This window comes from Felis catus, chromosome A1, assembly GCF_018350175.1.
Source record: "Felis catus isolate Fca126 chromosome A1, F.catus_Fca126_mat1.0, whole genome shotgun sequence".
NCBI classification, from domain to species: Eukaryota; Metazoa; Chordata; class Mammalia; order Carnivora; family Felidae; genus Felis; species Felis catus.
In genome coordinates, this window is record NC_058368.1 from 171488486 (window position 1) to 171513465 (window position 24980).

A 24980-nucleotide genomic window follows, 5' to 3' on the forward strand; every position below is an offset into this window, starting at 1 on the left:
TAACTATCAAAGGAAAGAGATTCTTAACCTTGCCAACAGGAAAAAGCATTTTTGTGACAGCACACAGTAGTATGTTCTTTCGGTTAACTGACTGACCTTTTTATTGGTGAAGGTGCAGTGATTTGAGTTGTTCCTTCATTTTCTCCATGTTCCATGTTTCCTGTTACTCGATTGACGCTGTTTGATCCTAGGAGCAAAGAGGGGGAAGGAAAGATGGAAGAAAAGAGACAGTGGTGAGAAAAACAAAAGGAGACAAGAAGTTATTTTAAACTCCAACTTCAGGGACATCGTGGCACATTTTATTGATAAATTATAATTCTAAATAAATAATGAATCACCCAGTAAAGCTTAGGTACCATTTTCTGACATGTACTGAGCCTTTAATACATAATCGTGTCCAAGAGGGTCTAGGATATGACACCACTTTAAAATGGGCCCTTTTAAAACTTTAAGAGTTAACTAAGTCCCCACTTCATGGATATTTAGACTACTAAAATAGGATTCTAAGATATTTAGCACTATACACTGGTACGTAAGACCTAATAACCAATCCCTGATAACCACATTGTGAAGAAATTACTGTTTTTTGGCATGCCATGATAGTCCCCATTCTAAATCAGACCAAAAAATATTTCAACTTATAATGTAAATGGCAAAAAAAAGAGTAATATAGATGTGATTTCTATCACTCACATGGGGAAAAAAAAAGTTTTCAAATGTGTTTTTTTATGCAAACATCCCTAAAAGCCTAAAACTGACTGTTTAAAAGCTACTATTCCACATATTTGCATACAGGCTAGATGCACCAGCAGAGGGAGCCCCCGGCAGACACAATGTTGGAAATCATGATTCAAATAAAGGTAAGTGAAGTGTCTAGGCCCATCGAGGAAGTCTGGATCCCATTCTCAGAAGGGAGGCTGTTAAGTCTGCAGGGGAAGTGACACATGGGCACTGATGATGACGACTCCTCTCAAGTGGCATGCACCTCACTCTGGGAAGTGCAGGAAAAACCAGCAAGGGGACCCCCAAAGTCCTTGTTCAATTAACTCTAGGTGACATGCAGGTTGTTTTCTTCAAAGTGGCATCTTGCAGAAGTATGTCCAGAGTTCAAGTCCTCTGATCCTAATAGTAATCACCACTAACCACTGATAGTTTTTGAGCCATGAAGTGAGGTTGTAATACTATTAAGAGCTAATATTTATTGAGCACTTACTATGTATCAGTTGCTATCCCAAGCACTTCATGTCTATTTACTCATATAATCTTCAAAATAATTCTAAAAGGTTAATATTATCCCCATTTTTAAAGATAAGAAAAATGGGCCTTTCCCAAGGTCCTACAGCTCATGAGTGGTGGGACCAGCTTTGCAAACCAGCAGTCTGGTGCCAGACATTAGCTCTAAACCACCTTACATAGGTTTCCATGTGCCACCTGCACCCCACCCTCAAACAGTTCAAAATTAAGGGTCTGCTGGGAAAGACACACTCTTTAGAGCACTTGGAGGCACGTTTGACTACTCATCAGGAAAAATAAACAGTAATGAATACACCTTGGACAGAGAAAACAGTGGTTTCAATTAAGAGCTCCAAAAACAATCACTATAAGGAATTTGACATGGATTCAATATCTGAATTTTGTTCCTATTTTGGAATTCTGAAATGGAAAGGTAAGACTGAAGATATATTAAAAACATTAAAGGTAAGTTCATGTCGGAGCAACATTCAGAATCCAGGCATTAGAAAGTTAGTCTGGAGCCTACAGAAAATTTCACCAGATATGACGAGTGGGACAAAAACCAGTTCCCCTGAATCACCCCATGTGCTATCAGACATCGGCACTAGCTGGTCATTGTCTATTTTGCCATGACCATTAATAAAAATTCCAAGGGCAGACTCCCTAAGTTGCAGGCACAGATCTGAGATGGAGCTGCTTCTCAAATGTGAACTCCATGTGGTGTGGCCCTGAGACAGTGGCAGGAAGGATTGATTCATTTGTGCTCTAGACAGTGGGTGTGCACCAACATTAATATTTTTATTGTTCCTAATAAACTTTTAAAAAATGTGGTATTGTTTCAGCAGCTATTACGAATTTATAACATAAATGAAGGGGCCTTCATGTACCTAGGGCTGTATCCCAGGCTGTGGCGGGGGGGGGGGGGGGAGACAGAACACAGCAGAGAGCCCAATACCCAGTGTTAATAACACGAATGGAAGCAGCACCAAGTAAAGGTGAACATCATGTGAACCTAAGTCCTGTGTGACTAGCCTAAGAATAAACCCAGGTTTGCTCCACTTCTCATCTCTTTAGACTGATTAGTCTTTTCTTAGTCTAATAACCAATCACCTCAGAGCAAGTGAAGGTGCTTATCACATTTGCCTGTTTCCATCCATCTGAATCTTTTTCCCCCAATGTTTATTTGAGAAAGAGAGAGAGAGAGAGAGAATGAGCGGGTGAGGGGCATAGAGAGGGGGGTACAGAGGGTCCAAAGCAGGCTCTGTGCTGACAGCAGCAAGCCCGATGTGGGGCTCAAACTCACAAAACGCGAGATCATGACCTGAGCTGAAGTCAGATGCTTAACTGACTGAGCCATGCAGGTGCCCCTACCTGAATCTTCTGAAAAATTAATAAACAGGTAGATAAATAAATCCAGGAATATTTTCAAATAGCTAAATTTTAAATGATGTATGTGTACATACTTTCTAAACAAACCAATATCTGGTTATCTACACTATCCAAATAATTTTTGAGATGAACACAAGATGGATGTTTTTCCAAAAGAATTTCAGGCAGGGCACCTGAGTGGCTCAGTCAGTTAAGCATCTGACTTCAGCTCAGGTCATGATCTCACATTTTGTGAGTTCGAGCCCCACATCGGGCTTGCTGCTGTCAGCACAGAGCCTGCTTTGGACCCTCTGTTCCCCCCTCTCTATGCCCCTCACCTGCTCATTCTCTCTCTCTCTCTCTCTCTCTCTCTCTCTCTCTCTCTCTCTCTCTCTCTCTTTCTCTCTCTCTCTCAGTCTGATTTTGGCTCAGGTCATGATCTCGCAGTCTGTGAGTTCGAGCCCCGCGTCGGGCTCTGTGCTGACAGCTCAGAGGCTGGAGCCTGCTTCGCATTCTGTGTCTCCCTCTCTCTCTGCCCCTCCCCCGCTCATGCTCTGTCTCTCTCTCTTTCTCTCTCTCTCTCTCTCTCTCTCTCTCTGTCAAAAATAAAACATTAAAAAAAATTTAAAAAGAATTTCAGGGAAAAAATCACATACGTGCTGTCTCTCAGACATTCAGAAACAGTTTAGCAAGACTTCTTCAAAATAAATTCTGTGACTGTCAGGACTATTTTGCTAACAGTCACAGGACTCTCATATACACAGCATAAATAAATAAGGTATTGGCAATAATACAATATAATTCATGGTTCTTTTACATTCAAAACAGTGACTACTAACTAAAAACGTGTAGATATGTATTCCCTTTCTCTTTAATAATAGGGTCTTAAAAGTCTCATGAGGAAAACAGACTACAGGCTACTTACAGACTACACACAAATGCTACTTACAAGCACTAACTTACTGGGAGCACTTCTGAAGTATCCCCTCATATAACATTCATATGCTAACTATAAATTACTCTTTTCTATTTGTGGATGTAGCATTCTTTAAAAAGCCCTAATTAGGCAATAATTATTAGCTTTCTTTATGTTGCTTAAGATGCACTTAAAAGTAATAACTATACTTTTAGAACCCTGTATTTTAACTAATTAGGTCAAATTAGTGATATGTTGTCACACTACGATTTGAGGAGAAAGCTAGGCAATTCAGTAAAGCTAGGTTGTGTTGGGTTACTGAAATCTGCAAAGGTGAGAAAGGTTACACGTTATTGACATTTACTGCCTTTCCATGTTGCTGACATGCACTACTATTTTCCTTTCCCAAGCTTCTTCCCCCCTTATCAAACCACCTTTCAGAATCATCCCATCTACATTAGCTCAGATGCTTGCACTACAGAGAAGAGGTGAGCTGACAGACCCATCACACTAAAAGGCTAGTGTTTTCATGTATTATTGGCCACGCAATAGTTCTATCTCATTAAATTTTTTTAATGTTTGTTTGTTTCTTTATTTATTTAGAGAGAGTGCATGCACATATGCCAGAAGGGGAGGGGCAGAGAGAAAGGGAGAGAGAGGTAATTCCAAGCAGGCTCCCTGCTCTCAGCGCAGAGCCTGACTCGGGGTAATGCAGGGCACACAAACTCATGAACCTAAAATCATGACCTAAGCTGAAATCACAAGTCAGATGCTTAACCAACTGAGCCACCCAGGCACCCCAACAGTTCCATTTTAAAGAGGAAAAAGGAAAGCCAAATATTAACTAAAATACTTAATTGATCACAATGGAATTTTAGGCAGTGTCCCAGGAGATATTTTCAGGTTGGAACAAATCTTTTTCTCCCACTCCTTTTTCACTGTGTTATAATGGACCACACACACACACACACACACACACACACACACACACACCACATGTGAAATATGAACAGTTTAACAAAGTATTATAAAATGAATGACTGTTTAACCACTATCCACTTTAAGAAATAAAACATTGAGGGCAATTTTCCTACACTGCATAAATCACTCCATTTGGAGCAATTCTTTCTTTTAGATAAAGCCAAACAGTTGTTTACCATCCAAAATATCTAGAAACATGAATTATGTGTATATTTCATAAAATATATTTTTAAATTATTTTTAAATTATTAATAAAAGTTAATAAGGCATCAAAATCTTAATAAAATGAAGGATGCATCACTGTACCGCTTCATGACTGTTAACACAGTGCTTTACACACGGTGGGGTATCAATCAAGGTCTACTATAAAGGATGTATTCGCTTCTATTTTTTCCACCAGAAGGGAAAATTCAGGATAATGATGCTATTTTGTAGAAGTGTCAAAACTAAGTTCAAAAAAAACCTGTATGTGAAGTGCAACACAAGGGACGTGTAGCCATATCCCACAGGACTAGGCTACTTTTTAGAGTTCTGAAAGCTACCTTCTGCCATAACTCACTATTCTTTTAAATGATGACTACAGACGATCTATAAGAGGTCACTTATTGGCATATGGTTATTAAGGTGCCTCGTAAATCTGTATTTTATTTTTTTAATGTTTATTTTATTTTTGAGAGAGAGACAGAGACAGGATGCGAGTGGGTTAGGGGCAGAGAGAGAGGGAGACACAGAATCTGAAGTAGGCTCCAGGCTCCGAGCTGTCAGCACAGACCCTGACGTGGGGCTCGAACTCACGAGCTGTGAGATCATGACCTGAGCCGAAGTAGGACGCTCAACTGAGCCACCCAGGCGCCCCTATATTTTATTCTTAATGTTAATGCTAGCAAGACCATTTACACAGTTAGGGGCATCCAATTCATTATATATATTGTTCACACTAAAAAAACAATGGGCTTTGGGGTGCCTGCGTGGCTCACTTGGCTGGGTGTCTGACTCCTGATTTCAGCTCAAGTCATGATCCCAGGGTTGTGGGATTGAGCCCCACCCTCAGTGTGGAGCCTGCTTAAGATTTTCTCTCTGCTCCTCTCCCCAACTTGTGTTCTCTCTAAAATTAAAAAAAATTTTTTTAAAAAAGGACAAGGGGCTTTATTTCAGGAGGCTAGTCACATTTGGTAAAGTAAGCTAATCAGGGGATTGCTATAGTTTCTTAAGGACCCAAATCTAGCTCCTGTCATCATTTTCGTCTCTGGACTGTTAGTCACTATAGGTTAATATGGGTCCACACAGTTCTCTACAGTTTACACAACACTGCAATGCCAGTGTCCAATGCTTTACGGTACCTTCCTTGTTCGTTTTTTAACATGTTATATGTGAACGTTTCAAGCTTGTGTGCATCAGACCATGACCAGGCTTTTGTGTGGTTTGGCTCTGTTCACGTTTGAGTGCCCTCGTCTTAAGTGACCCTTGCCTTCAATTCAGGAAGAGTGGCTGTCAGAAACAAAATCAACTTTCCCAGGATCTATTTAGCTACTTGATCTGGGGGAAATTCTTAAAAGTCATTCCTGTGATGTCAAAATTTGGTGATGGATATGCACGGATTTTCAGTTACAAAAACACTTTGCATTTTAATAGTATTAGGAATCTCACAAAATTTGTAGCTCAATTTGACACCTATCAACCTAAATTAAACTTTTGATGTCATTTAAATGTTGCCAATGCTTTTAATTTACAGAGTAGGCATGAGGATAAATGTGTGACATTAAGTGAAAAAAGATTTTTCTAAGCAAGTGACAATGCCTTATTCTGTTATTATGAGGGGAAGGACAAATAGCCAATTAGTAAAGCAGGATTTCAATATATAAATGATTTCATTTTAAGAACACTCAAATCTGATAAATTTGTAAACTTTTGGGTTAAATTTTATCCAATTTATTCACATTTTCTTATCTAAATTAAAAGATAAAAAACCTGTATCTGATGCTTAAGACAATCAGGGCAGATTACAACTGTTCCCAATGCAACAGATTATGTATTAGGTTCCAGTAAAACTCACCTGATTTCATATTGCCTAACCCCACGATTTATCATAAGAAATGTGATATTCATGAATTAAGAATGAGCTTTTAATTGGAGATACAGTTTAATGTTATAGTTGTTACAGTGACAGTACAAAGTCACTATGCCTTGGTTTCACCAACTTTAGACTGAGTACTATGGAAAAAATGGCAGAAAGCATAGCAAGTTAGCAAAATAAGACATTTTTTCTAACACCACAAATTATGGTCAAACAGGAGAATTTGGCAAAACAGCCACTCATTAAATTAGGCAAAACAAAACTGAATCTTGAAACACAAAATTTGGAAAATAGAAGTGTTTCATCATCTAGTGGCTAATTCTTTAAAGTTCAAATGCCTGACATCAGCCCATTCATCCCAAACAGGCAGCCAGATTCCTGCTTTTTTAAGAGTTTCTTCATTCAAAAAGCCCAAGGGTGGTATTTAAGCAGTTACTGCTTTAGCAAAAACATAGAGACTTTTAAGACACTGATTTTGCTACATGTCAACTGCAAGATCAAACAAGGCATTCTGCTAAAAAGCTGAAGGCTAGATTATAAAGAATTGGGTGTGGAGGAGAAAGATGCTAGGAAAATATGTCTACACATGAAAGATCGTTTCTCTGGTTGGTCTGCTTCCAATTTCTCCTTCCCTGACCCCAGTACTCTCCTGGATCCCTCTGCTTTCCTCATCACCAAAGTGATCAACTTGGGAGTGTGAGCCGGGTGGAAATGAAGGCATTGCATCCTCTGCTCCTTTGGCGGAGCTACCAAAGTACACACTGAGAGCGACACAGTGTGTCACAGACATCCTTCCTCGTGGGTCAGAAAGGCAGGTTCAAAAACAAGAAAGGCACTTCTGAACCTGCGAAGTCATCTGCTCGGTCCCTGAGGTCCTCGGAGTAGAATGAAAGCGTTCTAGCTAAAGAACTTGTGATCTACACCTGTGCATGCCGGAGGGGCTGTGAGACATGGTAGCAGCAGAAGGGTGCCATCTTTCCTTTCAGCACACATGGGCTCAATGACAACACCTATCTGTGACTGGCTGGCTGGAATTAAGAAGTGGCAAATCTCTTAAATACCAAGTTTTCTTCTTGTGATAGGAGGACACAATTCAAGGGAAGAAGACTGAGTAAACGCTCACATCCAATCCTGGCAGTACTCTTGCATTCCCCCCAACCCCTTCAAGGGGACCACACAATTTAGAGCAACACACAGTAAACCTTTTCCAAGTCATTTTTGTTAAATTTTTAATATTTATTTATTTGAGAGAGAGAGCGCATGCGTGCACATGATGGTGGGGGGGGGGGGGGCAGAAAAAGAGAGGGAAACAGAATCTGAAGCAGGCTCCAGGCTCTGAGATGTCAGCACAGAGCCCGACATGGGGGTTGAACTCGAAAACCACAAGATCATGACCAGAGCAGAAGTCAGATGCTTAACCGACTGAGCCACCCAGGTGCCCCTCCAAGTCATTTTCTGTCAATTTATTTCACCTGGTGCAGCAGGTGGACTATTCCATCTCTCAAGTTGGTTCTGCTTCACAGGAATATGCTAGATCCCTGCTTTAGAGGTTTTTATTTGATGCAAAGTATAATAGAATATAAAATATATACGAAGTACATATCATTATATGTAAGAACCGCTTTAAAAAGGCTTCTTTAGCTAAGGTAAAATTGAGAAAATTCATATTTTTTTCTGCCTCATAGTTTGAGCTCAGATCTAGGAGGTCTTAACTTGGAGTTCTTTGAGCTTTTTACCCAGTACAAAAGAATCTGAAAAAATACTGTCCCCTAGTGCATGCTTCTAAGGTGATATCAAACATTTTTTATCAAAAGTTTTATAGTTCCAACTTTTTATGGTGACAAATGGTAACTAGATTTATCATGGGGATCATTTAGTAATGTATAAAAATACCAAATCACTGTGATGTACCCCTGAAACTAATAGGATAGTCTATGTCAAGTACACTTGATTTAAAAAAAAAAAGTTGAAACAATACCGAAGTATGTCATTTGCAGGATACAGAAACCACTGACACTTTAGAATGGAATTGTGTCACAACTCTTTTCAATGTATCCAATGCAAGAAAATACCATAGAAATTGGATACCCACAGTCACCCATTTTAAAACTACATGAAATGAGTTTCCATTTGGAAATTTCATGGCATTCTTTATTCTCCTTGTATTTGCATTTAAATTCGACCTCTTCCCAAAAATTTATCCCAAAGTAATACATGTTGTACCACTTGAAAGTTTTATTCACGACTCAGTGACAAAAAATAGAAATAAATTTAAGTTTTATAAAGCTCTAGGTGTTAATTTCTTCTGAACTAAGCCATTACAATTATTAATAGATTATTAGTATACCAAAATAATTTTGAAAAACAATTAAGAGTAAAAAGTAAACTTTTGTTGGAAAGTAATTCTTAATGAGATAAACAAGGTAGTTTTGTTTTCCCAACAAGGACATAGATCATATGCCTTCATGACTATTATTTTGTGCTGGAATAAAAGAGGTCGGCAATAATTCCATTCCTGTTTTTATCTGGATAGATTTCAATGCTGAGAAATCTTGTTCACATAAATAAGTAGAGTTGTATGTAAAGAAATTAAGAGTTATGTGTCTAGTAGTGATACATACCTAAAATTATTTCAAATCTCTATCAGGTGACAAATCAATTGGGTCTTCCTCCAATTTTGTCCAAAGTAAAAATGAGGAAATGACTTAGCAAAGGAAGTCATTAATAATTAAGGCCATTTAGTTTCCCAACACCAGCTCAGGAGGTTTTTAACATTTAAGGACAAAACAGTGTAATGGATTCTGGATGAGGAAAAGGTCTGCCTTTCTTTCGGACAATGGGAAATGGTCCGCTGGTAAAGGGCAGGCTGGAGAGAAGAGCCAGCAAAGCAAGTGTGCTACGGCAGGCAGATTCCCGTCAGGAAAGAGAATCTGAAAGGCGACTGAATCAAAACCGTCTGTGCTCACACAACCCTCAAGAAAGTCCTCCTGGGGCACTTGGGTGGCTCAGCCAGTTGGGTGGCCAGCTCCTGATTTCAGCTCATGTATCGATCTCAGGGTTTGTGACATCAAGCCCCACACCTGACTCTGTGCTGACAGCATGGAGAGCCTGTTTAGGTTTCTCTCTGTCTCACTCTGTTCCTCCCCTGCTTGCAGGGGTGTGTGTGTGCTCCACCTGCCTCTCTCAAAAATGAATAAATACCCTTAAAAAAATAAAAAATAAAAATAAAAAATAAAATCTTCCTGTACTCTCTTCACCACCAGGAGCTGCATACCTCAGCGTGAAATCTACTGCCCTAATCTAGCCAGCCTTCAAAATCCACTTCCTTCACAATAACATCATACTTTTTACCCTCAGCCGTAAGCAAATTATCCTAGTGGGCACTTAAACTTTTTCAGAGTTCCACTCTGTGACACTTGATACATCCTGCCCACATGTAAGTACATCTTTTACCTCCCTAGCCTGACAAAATGGCTAAGTCTACAAGAGTGGAAGTCCATTTATGTCTCAGCTCTGCCAGTTTATCCATGGTGTGATCTTGGACAAGTTAGTAAATCCCTCTGGGCCTCAGGTTTCTCAACAATAAAATAGAGGTATCACCAACTACTTATATAGTGGATATGAAGATTAGATAATTTTTAAAAAAGTGCTTGGGATGCCTGGCTGGTTCAGTTGGTGGAGCATGAGACTCTTGATCTCTGGGGTCATGAGTTCAGGTTCCACATTGGGCATGGAGTCTCAAGATGAAAAATTTAAATAATAATAATAATAATAATAATAATAATAAAGATGAAACAAAGAGAAAGTACTCAACACAGTGCTTGGCTTTGAATAAGTGTGACATAACTGCTTTATTATTTTTATATGACTAAGTTCCCCCTAAATCAGGGGCCAGGTTTTACTCCTTTCTCTATGCTCCACAGAAAAGAGCCTCCACTGAATGTTTTTTCCAACACCTAACCAAGCAATTCAATTCTCAGAGGACAATGACTGGGTGGCCTGCAATTTAACTCAATTCTCATGCTATCAACCTGGAGATAACGTCAGATCCCACATGTTAAGGGCTGAATCCCTCCAGATTGCCTCCTCATCAGATTAATTTGCTAGAGGGGTTCTCAGAACTCAGAGAAACAGTTTACTTATGAGATCACCAGTTCATTATAAAAACTCAAAAGTGGCCAAATGGAAGACATGCACAAGACAAAGTATGAGAAAGGGGCTCTGAGCAACACTCACTGCATCTCCACGAATTCACCAACCCCTCAGAATCCCATCCTTTGGGGTTTTATGGAGACTTTAGTACATAGGCACAATTGATGAAGTTGTTGGCTATCAATGATTGAACTCAATCTCCAACACCTCTTTCCTCTCCAGAGGTCAGGGGCTGGGGCTGAAAATCCCAACTCCTTAATTATGGCTGGCTCCCCTTGTACCCAGCTCCCATCCTTAGGGACTTTCCAAAGGTGACCTCACCAGTAGGTTCAAAAGGGCTTGCTATGAATAACAAAAGATGTTCCTTCACCTCTACTGCTCTTATCATATAGGAAATTCCAATGGTTTTAGGAGCTCTGTGCCAGAAATGGGAATAAACACCAAATACATATTTCTTATTATAAATCACAGTATCACAGGTCTTATGTCAAAGAGGTGCTCAATAAATTCTTGATGAAGGAAAAGGGAATGGGAAACTAAGTATCATTTATGGTAACTCACTAGAGCTATGATATTTAATACACCATAGGCCTTTAGTTTTGCTTGCTTTTCTAATTTGGGTAGCTATGCGTGGAATGCTAAACTCATGGGAAGAGTGGAAATATTAACATTTTAGAGAAAATCTAACCAGACTTGCCATATATTAAATCTTTTACAGAATGAAAATAAACATCAGCTTCAAGGCAGAATAAAAAAGGGTGCCAACTAAGGAAAAGAGCCATGAACATACACCTGACTATATGATCTACGTGACGTGCCTTGCACTTAAGGCTGTTACTACCTCTTCCCCTCTTTGCTGGGCAAAATGTCCCAAAGAACTTAGAAGCAGACTGACTTGCTGCTTCTTTATAAATTAGCAGGATGTGGGGCGCCTGGGTGGCGCAGTCAGTTAAGCGTCCAACTTCAGCCAGGTCACGATCTCGTGGTCTGTGAGTTCGAGCCCCGCGTCAGGCTCTGGGCTGATGGCTCAGAGCCTGGAGCCTGTTTCCGATTCTGTGTCTCCCTCTCTCTCTGCCCCTCCCCCATTCATGCTCTGTCTCTCTCTGTCCCAAAAAAATAAATAAAATAAACGTTGAAAAAATAAATAAATAAATTAGCAGGATGTACTGTCTTCTCAAGAATATCTGTGGAAACAAGTAGATTTAAAGAAGTAAGGAAATCATGCAATAGTAGGAAAAACCAGGGATGTATATTTTCAAATAATTCAAGGAGTTTCACCTTCTTTATTTTCCATTTACTTTCCAAATATATGCTCTAAGATACCAAACACGTAGATTCAAACACTGCTCTTACAATCTGTGTGACCTTAAGTAATTATTGTTTCTGAGCTTCGGTTTCCTCATGAGTAAAATGAGAATATCACCCACGTTCCTCATGGGATTACCAAAGAAGTAACGTTATCCACTGTTAAGGTGCAAGGAAACCAGACCAAATTAAGGATTCAACTTAAAGGACACCGCAGGACCTCACAGAGTGGAATTCATGGCTCCTGTGTCCTATCCCCATTCTCCTCTCAAAGCTGCACGGTCCTTTGGTGTTTCTCAGTGACTCTATTCTTTCTCTGCAAACCCACTTCTTTGTTCATGGGTGTGCCTGGCACCTGGGCTGTAACAGTAGCCCCAAAAGTGGTGGCTCTCCACAGCTGACTCATCTTCTGGGCTCTGATTCCAGCTTCGCAGAAGAAGGAAACCGGGTGGTTTCCTCAGGTGCCCCATTCTCACCCCTGGAGAGAGGGGAGGGGCAAGACCATTGTTACAGAGGGATTTCCTGTCACCCCTCAGGACACTTGGTTCCAAGATCCACATAGCGCATTGTTCAAAGTGCCAAACAGGACACCTGCTCCAGGAAAGATGGTTCCTTTTTGCCTGCCTCCCCTGCTTTCCCTACACCAACCAAAATAATCCTGAACTCCAGGAACTAATGCCAACCATTTTTCACACTGATACCAATAAGTAAGGAGAGCAGATAACAGAAATCAATCCCAGATTTCTCAAAGTCTGAAGAAGATGCTGACAGAGAAATCACTGCGAATTCTGAATCTGGTAGTAAAACAAAGCTGTGAAATCCTCAGATGTTGTCTGCCTAAGAAATCTATCTCAAAACCATCTTAAAACCTTGAACCTCCATCTGTGTAGAAAGATGGGTGAAAAAGCAGAAAAATTTACCTAAATGGTTTGTAAAGTCAAGGCAGAGCCTTAGGAGCTGTGACCACAAACAACTGCGAAGGTGGAACCAATTCACACTAACTTCTACAAGAAGAAGTAGGTTCACTAAAGGACTAGTCTTTGGTTATATTCTCTCAGAAGACAAAGGCAGAGACAAAGCCATGCAAAAACCTGTCCAGAAAGGCCTCTATTTGTACCTAGTAAGATAACACTTTTTTTTCTTTTCAAATATTTATTTAAATTCTAGTTAGCTCACATACAGTGCAATATTGGCTTCAAGAATACAATTCAGTGATTCATCACTTACACAAAACACCCAGTGCCCATCATAGCAAGTGCCCCCTTTAATACCCAGCACTTACCTAGCCCATCCCCCACCCTCTTCCCTTCATCAACTCTCAGTTTATTCTCTATCTTTGAGTCTCTTATGGTTTGTTTTCCTCTCTTCCTTTTTGACTTCCTCCCATATATTCATCTGTTTTGTTTTTTAAATTCCACAAATGAGTGAAATCATATATTTATCTTTCTCTAACTTATATCACTTAGCATAATACACTCTAGCTCCATCCACATTATTGCAGGTGGTAAGATTCCATTCTTTTTGATGGCTGAGTAATATTCTTTTTGATGGCTGAGTCTACACACACACCACACACACACACACACACACACACACCAACACACACACACACACACACACACACACACACACCCCACATCTTCTTCATCCACTCATCAGTCAATGGACATTTGGACTCTCTCCATAGTTGGCTATGGTTGACAATGCTGCCATAAATATCAGGGTGCATGTATTCCTTTGAATCTATATTTTTGCATCCTTTGTGTAAAAACCTAGTAGTGCAATTGCTGGATCATAGGGTAGTTCTATTTTGAACTTTCTGAGGAACCTCCATACTGTTCTCCAGAATGGCTGCACCAGTTTATATTCCCACCAACAGAAGATAGCACTAATTTCTAACCATGAGTTAACCAAAGAGGTAAAATCCAGATTCATCTGGTCAATTCAGACTAAAAGAACGTCTTAAAAAGCTGTATTAATGAATTGCTTATTGCAATTAACTTCATTCAGGAATATGAATTTCATTTGAACTTAAGTTTTATAAATTTTTTTTAATGTTTATTTTATTTTTGACAGAGAGAGAGACAGAGCATGAGCGGGGGAGGGGCAGAGAGAGAAGGAAACACAGAATCTGAAGCAGGCTCCAGGCTCTGAGCTGTGAGCACAGAGCCCAACATGGGGCTCAAACTCACAGACCACGAGATCATGACCTGAGCTGAAGTCAGATGCTCAAATGACTGAGCCACCCAGACACCCCTGAACTTAAGTTTTAAAGAACCAGCTATACTTCTGTATATAAAAGTATACAAAAACATTGTATATTTCCAAGGAGAAAAATGTATTTTGTGATCTGGTAAGATATCTTCCACGTCTTACAGGTTTCTGAAATAATGATTAAATTTAAAAACTACTCTAAAAAAGCTTTCCAAAATCTTTTGTCATATTTGGTCCTTTTAACACTATGACAGAGAAGCCAGAGAGAAGAAAGAATTTTAGGAAGAGGGATCTTTAGTGATTTTGTACCAGTTCCTTTACTTTATAGATAATGAGATGAAAGATCAGAATATGGAATGATGGTTGTAGGTCACAGCCAAGTTAGACTAGGAATTCAAATTTACTCAAATTGGATACACTACACCTTTTTTTTTCCCCTCCCACTGTACCACATGACTTCCCAATGCAGCTGTTTCAATAATCAGTTAAGAGATAATCTAAGACTCAGCAGGAATTCTTCCAGTCCAGGTGAAAAAGAAGCAGGAATCACAGATCTGGATCATTATCTCAGTAGATTGATCAGCTAATTCTTATTTGTTACCTTGAAGAATGAATGTCACAATCACACACTCTCTAAAACAAAGTTAACACTGTTAAATTTTCAAGAAATCATCTCCAAAACCAGCCACATAACACTCCTGGTCAGAATGCCTTGTTCTAATTCCCTTGTATGAGAATTGATACTAATTTCTTCCCTTCCTGTCTTCTGCTGACCCTCACAGGATAAGCAAACACTCCACGATTCCCATCAGGTGCGCAGGAAGGTGCCACAGTCTTCTTCCAGACATTCCTCAGAGTGCCTAGTGATTCTCATCCAGATACCTCCAGGTTCCAGAACATGCGACACTCAGAAATGACTTCACCTCTTTGGGCCCGCGTTTCCTTATACACAACACAAAGTGACTGTCTTACACCTCATCTCATCCAACGACTCCGGGCCCTCCTATGAGCTCTCCTCCTCTGAAACCAAGTATGCTCTCACTTAATGACCTACTCTATTCTATTAAAATGAATGTGTCTTATGGTCCTTGCCTTAAAGATTTGGGTTGTATCTGTTACAACACAGTAGAAATTCCTAACATTTGAATTTTGTATGATCAGTCTTGTACTGTTCTGTTACTTTTCCCATAAATTATGATGCATGTTTCCTAGCATAGGAATCAGTGTCTTCCTCTAAGCTTTTCAAAACTCTATTAGAAACGTGAATGTGCAAATGTGTTTATTCAAAAATAAATTTAAAACAAATAACAAAAACAAAAAAAAACCAGCAACAAAAGCCTTTTAAAATACATTTCTGATTGCCACAGCCAAGTTGGGCTTCTGCTGATGTCATGTCTCACACAATGTGCTAATCAAAGGAAGTACTTAATAAATGATTATTACTTTCTTGACATTACTATTTCTCAACAGCCCAGAGCTATATACTGTATCAATGAACTTGCACTTCACTATGTTAAAGCATTTCTCCATCTGTCCTGCTCTGGGGTGCACCCACGTCAGGTCACCAATAGATGCTGGTCAGCTACCCATGTGTTAATCTTATGCTGCAGGGGCCACAGCTGTGCAGCACCCACCATCCCCTGGTGTTGGCCAACTGACCTACTAAGAACAAAGTGCTTGTGCTGGGAGTCATGGAGTGTTGAATCCAATTTAGTGATGCTCACAGGGGATGCTGGAGCAACCCGCAGTGAACTCCAGGGACAGGTGGGTTCATACCAGCTGTCAATCAAAGGTTCCAAAGAGGCAGCCCTCGTGTCACATCTGGCTCTCAGGAAGGTTCCAATTTAGCACACAAAAGACTATCTTTAAAATGAAATTGCCACTATTCAAAATTCTGGAAAGTTTACATAAATATCCACATATTATGCTTCCCTTAAAACACTGGAAGTTTGGCAGCTCTGGGTCCACTCCCCTGCACAGAAACAAGTGGCTTGGCCTGAGTAGTAGCTGTCTGCTTGCAGACTAGCACAAACCAACCTCGTTCAAAAGTCATTTTCATCACCCCCAGGCATTGTGTTTGCAGCGTTTCCCACAGATGCTGAGTGAGAATGCCAAAATGTCACCGGATCTTGCTTTTCAGTCGTCTGAAGGCTACACTGCAACTATTTATTTCTCTGTTCGTCAGTGTGGTGCCGTTAAGAACCTAAAATGCCGTATCAGACAATCACAGCATTGTTTACCCATTGCAAATGGATATGTTTCTTCACCCAGTACTTTTCTTACAGCTAATTATGAGTTATAGCCAGATATTGTCTGTACTGCCTACCTATAGCTGATTCTCTTCTGACAGGAACCCACCTATGTGGGTTGCCAAGACTTTGTCAGAGAAAGGGCTGTACAAATACGCACTTTTCCTTCCTGACCTCTCGCCTCCTGCTTTACCCCCAAGCTCCCTCTGAGGCCATGCAGATCTGCAGGAATGCTCTGGCTCCCTGCCCTGGCGCTGAGCTCCTGGGGTGGAGCAGCAGGCAGGCTGGGTGCAGGGCTCTTGACTCCGGAATGCACTTCCTCATAGAGGTGCCAAGGCCTAATCTTGGCGGATTCTAAACACAATGGCTTTTTAGCTACCAGGGCATTTATTATTTGTGACTGAGAGGTGGGAAAAAAAAAAAAAAGTGCTTTAAATCTCCAGATAACCAAGATGCAAGTTAAGGGGAGAAATCACTGAGTTTGTCTGAAGTATTTTAACTTAAATAAAAGAATGTCTTCTATAGTAACGAATCATGCACCATCAATTAATGTTATAAACTAACAAAAAATGAAAGCCTCCTACCACAATTAGTTTTTTTTAATTATTATTATATGTAAGTGTTAAATGAGGTGAGAATCTATGCCAATAACTCCTGAAACTATAGTTCTAAAATTTTGTTTTAGGGAGAATATCAGCAGAATTTAATCTATGAAAATTAATAGCTGGCCTGTTTAGAGTAGAAAGAGAAAAATCTATCTTTTATTTAAACCATAACTCCAGGCACGCCTGGCTGGCTCAGTCAGTAGAGCATCTGGCTCTTGATTTTAGAATCATGAGTTCAAGCCCCAGGTTGGATGTAGATATAGCTCAAATAAATAAAACTTTTAAATAAATAAACCATAACTCCTTTTTGTCAAATACAGTACAATCTAATCAATCTCTTCTACATCTCAAAATCAGTTTTCTGTTGATCAAAATTTAACGGTAAAAATTTGTAAATGAAAATTTAAGTAACTGTGGCATCGTAATTTAGTAAAGTAATATTTTTGTTCCCCTTTGGTCAGTAAAAAGTAATTTTAAAAAAGACAAGACCTATTGTTCCTTTCCGGCCCAGCCATCCATGAATGGGCCTCAGGAATAGGGAGCTTCCGAGGGAGAGGGTGCTCTGAGCAAGCTGGGGGTGTGAGAAGAAAAAGTAACAGGCTGGAGAAACTGCCTGCGATGGTGGGGAAGGGGACAGAGGCCAGAGGGCTACAGCGACCTGACCTAGTGACCTGCAGGCACTCTCTGAAGCATCCCCTCCCCCAGGCAGCAGAAACTTCACGGAGGACTGCCAGTGAGGTCTCTGCGCAGGCTTGACCCTAAGCACAGCAGGCTCTCAGGCACGCCAAGCCAAAGACCCCTCCCTCTCACACACACATCCCAGCCCAGCTTCGCACAGAACTGCCCACCTTCTTGGGGCCTGGCTGGAACAGGGAGCACAGCAGTGACTAATGTAGGTGAAGACAAGAGGACCCTCTTCAAATATTCTGCTCCAAGTCTGAACCCCACCATGACCTGAGAAGTAGGGCATGGCTGAGACTGGGTCACTACCAGCTGGGTTCAGCTGAGGCTCCCAGTAAAGTACATTTGAATTAGAGGAAAGAGAAAATGGAAGATTTGAGAAAGCAAAAAAACATTAATCTCTGCCTCCACCACATTCTCCCTATATGTGTGACAGCAACTGTGACACCTCACCATAGGCATTTGCGAAGTGATCCTTCCCTACCCAAGACAGTCACACAGTCAAAGGGAGGGTCCATCTCTGGATCCCAGAACACATCGCAGTTTTGTGGAATCCAGACTTGAAAAGTCAGACTAAAAGTAATTCAAAATCAAAGTGAAATGTGTACACAGCAAAGTCTGACTTAGTCTCTAAACACAGCATTGTTTAATCCTTTTTATGTTAAAAATGATGAAAATGAACCATTGTTTAAAATACATGTAATAAATTAGCATGGATGTTTAAAGCTATCACTCCATGGAGATTCACTTTAGTTATATTTATATTCTTCAAAATTTCAAACAGCTTAAACCATCTAAGAACTAAAGATTGGTTGAATAAATTATATGTCTATCCATCTGTGTAACAGAAAATTATATAGATGCTAAAATGGTGCTAAGAACATTTAGAAACTTATTAAAACATATCTGTGACATATTATTAAATAAGAAAAGCAGACTGTAAAAGACTACTATATTGCTTTTGCAGAAAAGATATACGAACAACTAGAAAGCTACGTAATAAGTGTTAACTATCAGGAGAATGGAATTGAATATGAAAGATTTTTTTTCTTTTGGAAGGAAAGGTTCTAAGTTTCTTAACTTTTCTAAAACAAATGTGTATGCATGTATGTATTTTTAAGCAATCTCTACACCCAACGTGGGGCTTGAACTCAGGACCCTGAGATCAAGAGTCACATGCTCCACCAATTGAACCAGGCAGGCATTTATAATAATAAATGCATAATGTGGTGCATTTTAAAAAGGTCTCCCAGATGCTGAGAGGCTGTCCTTGAAAATCCTGGGTGGTACATTAACCACACCCTTATCCCCTACCAAGAAGAGAGTGTGTTTTAATACAACACAAGATGAATGAGGGGTGTGAAAGTCCAAAATCATCCCCTGGGGTTGTTCTCTGCATACGCCAAGAGAAAAACAAAAATAAAACCAAAAACCTTTGTCCCTAAATTAATCAGCTTCAGTATTTGGGCTTCCAAGGAGAGCCACACACCCACACATATACAAAAAGTGTCACAGAGGCAACTATCTTTGTAAGAGGATATGAGAAGAAAAGGAGCAAGGGAGCAGGTTTGTAAACAAAGCATGTATGATTCCCACGTCTTGAGTAGAATGCAATGGTAATTTGAAGCAAGACATGCTTTTGATAGTCTCAGTTGGTCTCACTCATTTCATGAGGCACAGCAATTCAGAAACAGCATAGGATTTGAAAGTTTGCTAATTGTACCACGTCGTATTTGATCCAAATGGAATTTCAGACTGCTCATATACAAAGATAAATAGAAATTATTAAGACAAAAATATTAAATATTACAGGTAAAATTTTTATCCTAAGTTACCTATTTATTATATAATCTTGGACAAATTTGTCCTTTTAACTCTTAGTTTCCTCATCAGCCAAACAGGGAAAACGATAATACTTCTGCGGCAAAGTAACCTATTGCAAAGTTAATTCATGTCTTATTTTGCCACTGCAGAACCAACAGAAAGAATTTAACTTCCTCCCAGCTCAGTGATGGGGGGAACCTACACTCAGATTTAATTGGGCTTCAAAAGAGTAAGTCAGGTGACACTCTCACACGGGGAGCAGTAGAGCAGAACACTTTCCTCAGAGGCTTGACATAAGGATTAAACGAAACAACAGATGTCACAATGCTATGTCAATTGTCATGCAATGCTCAGATAGAAATTACTGTTATTAAAAATTCCCCTCACTTGCCACAATATGGTAAAAACAAAAACCAGGAGATCTAGGCTCTTATTCCAGCCCCACACTTCTCTAGATGCTGGAACTATGTCTTCCTCATCTGTAAAATGGGAACATACTCTGTGCCTTGCCCTACCTCACAGGGCTATGGTGAGACTCAAGTGAAACAGTATGAGAAAAGTCCATGGAGCATGTTAGACAAGGGGGACCTATAGGTAAGACATAAACCAAACTCAGTAACGTCACTTTACAAAATAATTCTGTGAGTTCTGAGCATTGAACATGGATTAAAACTGATTAGGTGGTTTTATTACAGAAGTAGTCTTCACTTAAAACAAAAATTTGAATAACCCAGCTGTCCATCAAAAACAGAATGGGTAAAGAGAATGTCATAACAGAATACTCACAGCAAGAAAAATGAATGCACTTTAGTATACATGCAGCACTGATGGAAGCAAGACACAAACAATGTATGCCATGGTCATTCATATAAATTATGTTAAAAATAGGCAAAAATAAACTTGTTTGGGGAAGTCTGCACAGTATTAAAATTCTAACAAAAATTAAGGAAATAACTATCATAAAGTTAGATGGGGATTTTCTCTGGTTGGGAAGGGAGATGGTGAAGATATAAATAATGAGGCTAATAGGAAGGACTTTGGGATTACAGGCTATATTAAATTTTGTGTGTGTGTGTGCAAGTGTACATACATATGCATGTATGTACATTGTAAACAGTTGTCTATACACATATTTCACAATAAAAAACCAACAATAAAAATCCAACTGAATTCTGTATAGTTTAATTTATATCAATACTATTACTTTTTTTAAAGGACGTTTGGTAAGAGTTTCAGTTCCAATCTCAGATACATCAAACTAAGAAATTACTCAATTACTTATAGTAACTTACTATATATAAAACTTACTATTTTTAATTTGACCCTGAAGTTACTTATAGTAACTTCTAATTGCTTCGACAGTTTCAGGGTCAAATTAAAAATCCTACTTAACAATAAATGAAACTACATGGCCATAGTCACCACCTGAGCTTATCTTACACCACCACCCTAAAAGGAAATGCAAGGTTACATCAGTGACTCACCAGCTGGCTGTGTTTGTGCTATTCTCTTTGGGTAAGTCTTGCTTCGACTTCGTGCCACATTCTGATCTGGCCGAGGAAGTTGAATAGAAAGGTCTCGACTCATTTGCAACGCTGTCCTGCCACTTGGAAATGCAACATTTTGGTTAACACAGATAAAACCGCACAGTCACAAAATTAAACCACGGCTCATTCACAATATCTACACAGTATGCAGAGAAGAAAAACAACACAGAGTCACAGAGGCCCTAAGTATATAAGGGTTTTCAATTGATTCTCATTGCAATATTAACCAAGGCAGTAATATTAAATTCTAATATGAGAGTCTTAGGTTAGATAGAAGGACAATCTTTCGGAGGCAGAAATTTATTAAAGAGGTTAGGTTTAGATTTAAGTAGAATGAGCTAGAAATAGAGGATACTGATGGTCTTCCAGCTCTACAACTAAATAATAAATTACGTTGGGCTAAATTATACAATAGCAACGATTCTACATGAATCAACATGTCACTAGGTCGTACTTACACAGCAAGTTGTAAAGCATGCCCCACAGGATGGCTTGGTATGATTTTACCCTGAACCCTGCTGTGACACAACCATTTATTAATGCTCACCTCACCTGTGCCAGACGGAGTGCCGAGAAAGATTTAAAGTAAGCCAAAAGCCCACGCAAAGTGCTGCCTCCTTAAAGAGTCTGAGGATGCAAGGTGAGCTTTCCCTGGGAATGGACTAACCTTCACATAATTTTCCTGAGGATTGGTGTGATTTTGTTTGCTGGATTTCAGTGAACATTCATCTTACTGAAAAATTACTCCACAGCTGCTGAATTTGAGCCAGTGAATGACTCTGACTTTCACACAAGAAAATATCATTTAGGTACAGGAAAAATGAATTTTTGTATGTCTAGTTTGATTCATCACAAAAAGAGCCCACGTATGGGAGGAAAAAGGCCATTTCATGGCCCCAAATCTTATTCCTCCTACATTTACAGGATAAATGGGATAAAGAGATGAGACTTATACAAGCAAAATTCACCTCCTACACACTTCTGTGAAAGTTCCCCCTTCTTACTACCCCATCTACCTTTATTAGAAATAAAAAGATGCTTGAAACACTCATCAAAGTGGCTCCCGTCAGGCTAGCTAGGGACACCACTTGATATGAGCAACATGGCAGGCTCCATCTGTGTGTGCCTCGTGTTCAAGAGTTGATGGGAACCAGCATAGAGAATGGGAGAAAACCTGTGCCAGGTTTTCTTTTACTTGAAATTTAACCTTTTTTTAAAGGTAGTACATAAGATAGCACAAACAGCAACATCTCGCTCCTAAAAGGCTAAAAAACAAAATTCCATATAAAGAGCAGAATTCCATTGTTATAAATGATTTGAAGCATAAAGATAAGAGCTACTTACAACAGACTCTGTTATCAGAAAGACTTGGATACTGTATACTTCATTGCAGAGGAAAAAATATTTGCCCTGAAAATACAACCCAGCATATGGACCCACTGTGGCATTTTATAATGAGATTTTACTTTACTATTCAATTTTCCCTCATGGCTTCCCTCTCAGGAATAAAGGATAATGAGAAAATCATATTACAAGATTAATAAAACTAAGGTCCAGAAACATAAACTGATCTGCCACAGCCTACACAGGACTTAGAATGAGCTTTCGGACCTCCAGCTGGTTGTTGTGACATGGCCTGGTGGCCTGGGAGAAAGGGAAGAACACTGAACCATTTGGTATGATGTTATAAGCCCAATTTGTTTAAATTTAAAAAAAAAATTTTTTTTTAGTGTTTATTTATTTTTGAGAGAGAGCGAGCACATGAGCAAATGAGCAGGGAAGGGGCAGATAAAGAGGGAGACACAGAATTTGAAGCAGGCTCCAGGCTCTGAGCTGTGAGCACAGAGGCTGATGTGGGGCTCAAACCAATGAGCTGTGAGATGTTGACCCAAGCCAAAGTCGGATGCTTAACCAACTGAGCCACCCAGGTGCTCCACCAGCCCAGTTTAAAACACAGCTCTGCTGTAACTGTGTGGTCTTCAGCAGATTCTTTTTAAAATCTCTTGGAGCCTCATTTTCCTCATTTAAAATATGTATTTTTTTAATGTTTATTTATTTTTGAGAGAGAGAGCACAAGCAGGGGAGGGGCAGAGAGAGAGAGAGGGAGACACAGAATCCGAAGCAGGCTCCAGGCTCTGAGCTGTCAGCACAGGGCCTGATGTGGGGCTTGAACCCATGAACCGCGAAATCATGACTCTGAGCCAAAGTCGGATGCTTAACGGACTGAGCCACCCAGGCGCCCCCCACACACACACACGAAAAAAATTAAAATATATTTCTAGTTGAGGCGCCTGGGTGGCTCAGTAGATTGAGAGTCCAACTCATGACTATAATAAAATTATATCATAATTTTATACATACACACACACACATACACACACACTTATTCAGAGTATTTCCTAGCGGAAATATTCTTGTACAGTATTCTTACTATTTCCTTGCAGCAGAAAGTACTTGATGAAGAGAGAGATTTACAGTGTAAAGTGTAAGAGTTCCGATGCATGTCTAGTGGCTCTCCGTAGTGACCAGAAAGAGCTTCTTCCCCCATAATCACCACTTCCCTGCCTCCGCACACGCTGGCGCACACACTCTTGTCCTTTGCGAGAAGTTTTTGAGGGGCTCAGAGAAAGAGATACCAGTGTATCACAAAATACTTCATCAGTATCTATTTTAAATTATTGCTATGTGATAATAAAACAACAACAAAAGAACTAGACTGATTTCAGCTCCGTTTTCCCACAAATTTTGAACTTTTGAGACAACTGGCAGTCATGTATCACTAAAAATGTCAATTTTTTTCCTTCTTAGTAATTCATTTTTCTAAGAGATGTTGGAATCTTCTTGGTGTTCTGTAAGCCCCACGATGCAGGAAAGAGAGCAAAGACAAGAACTCTTCTTCCGTCCCACACACACCAGCAGAAATGCAGACACACAAAGCAGGCAGACACCCACACTCACAAACCACAGCCACCTGTTCTGCTGTCCCTTATCCCCCATGCCCCAAAAGCCTGAACGCTGAAGGAGGGGCTGCCTGTGTTTCCAGGGCTCTGCTTGTATCCCATGGGGCCTCCAGAAAGGAGTCTCAAGAAAGGAGTAGGCATATGACGTGTGTTAAAGGCTGGTTGTTTTTCCACTTTTGACAATCAACAGTCCACGTGCTGGCGACCACCCAGCTGTCAGAGACCCACCTGGGCCTGAACCTAGCTCTGGGCAGTGGGATGAAACGTCTTTCTTCCAGGGATGGGGTAATGTTAATGCTTCTTACGTACAGACACGGAGATTTGGGTTTCATTACGACTTACTGGGGAGTTAATACCATCCACAAAATTAGAACAGATTTAGTGGAGCTTCCAATTCTGCAAAGGTTACCTTTAATTACTTTCTTGGAAGAAATTATATTTAATATGCAAAACCCAATAACTTTCTAATAATAATCCCCAGTAGCCACAACATTTGCATTTCAATAAATTTAAGAAATCAGGTATGGGTAAATTTGTGGAAACCAACTACAGCATATGTTAAACAGCATAATTACAATTTTAATAGCATGAACACTGACAGATGCTTTTTCACTAGCTTTACTTCAGTGACAAGAAGATTTACACATTCTCTCTATAAACCTCACAATGTTTTATGCCCCAACTAGAAAAACAGCCCAAATATTATCAGCTCTTCTTCTCAATACAAAAGTAAATAGTCTTTCCTTAACTACATCACTATCTAAGGAAGAACCTTGGTAACCCGAAGGTTAAATTTTTAGATATCAATGAGTATTTTCTTTTTTTAATTAAAAAAATTTTTTTTATTTTTTATTTTTTTTCTACATTTATT

General features: G+C 39.7%; 1 protein-coding gene across 6 annotated transcripts in view; it reads right to left on the reverse strand.

Annotated features, from left to right (window-relative positions):
- EPB41L4A (erythrocyte membrane protein band 4.1 like 4A) overlaps positions 1 to 24980 on the reverse strand; it is a 248884-nt gene that overhangs the window by 49565 nt on the left and 174339 nt on the right. For all 6 annotated transcript variants that reach the window (XM_019838062.3, XM_019838060.3, XM_019838064.3 and 3 more), the window contains exons 12-13: positions 21087 to 21208; positions 97 to 187 (exon numbers count right to left, since the gene is read on the reverse strand). In XM_019838062.3, the coding sequence (XP_019693621.2) occupies positions 97 to 187; positions 21087 to 21208 (213 nt within the window). The remainder of the gene's footprint in view (positions 1 to 96; positions 188 to 21086; positions 21209 to 24980) is intronic.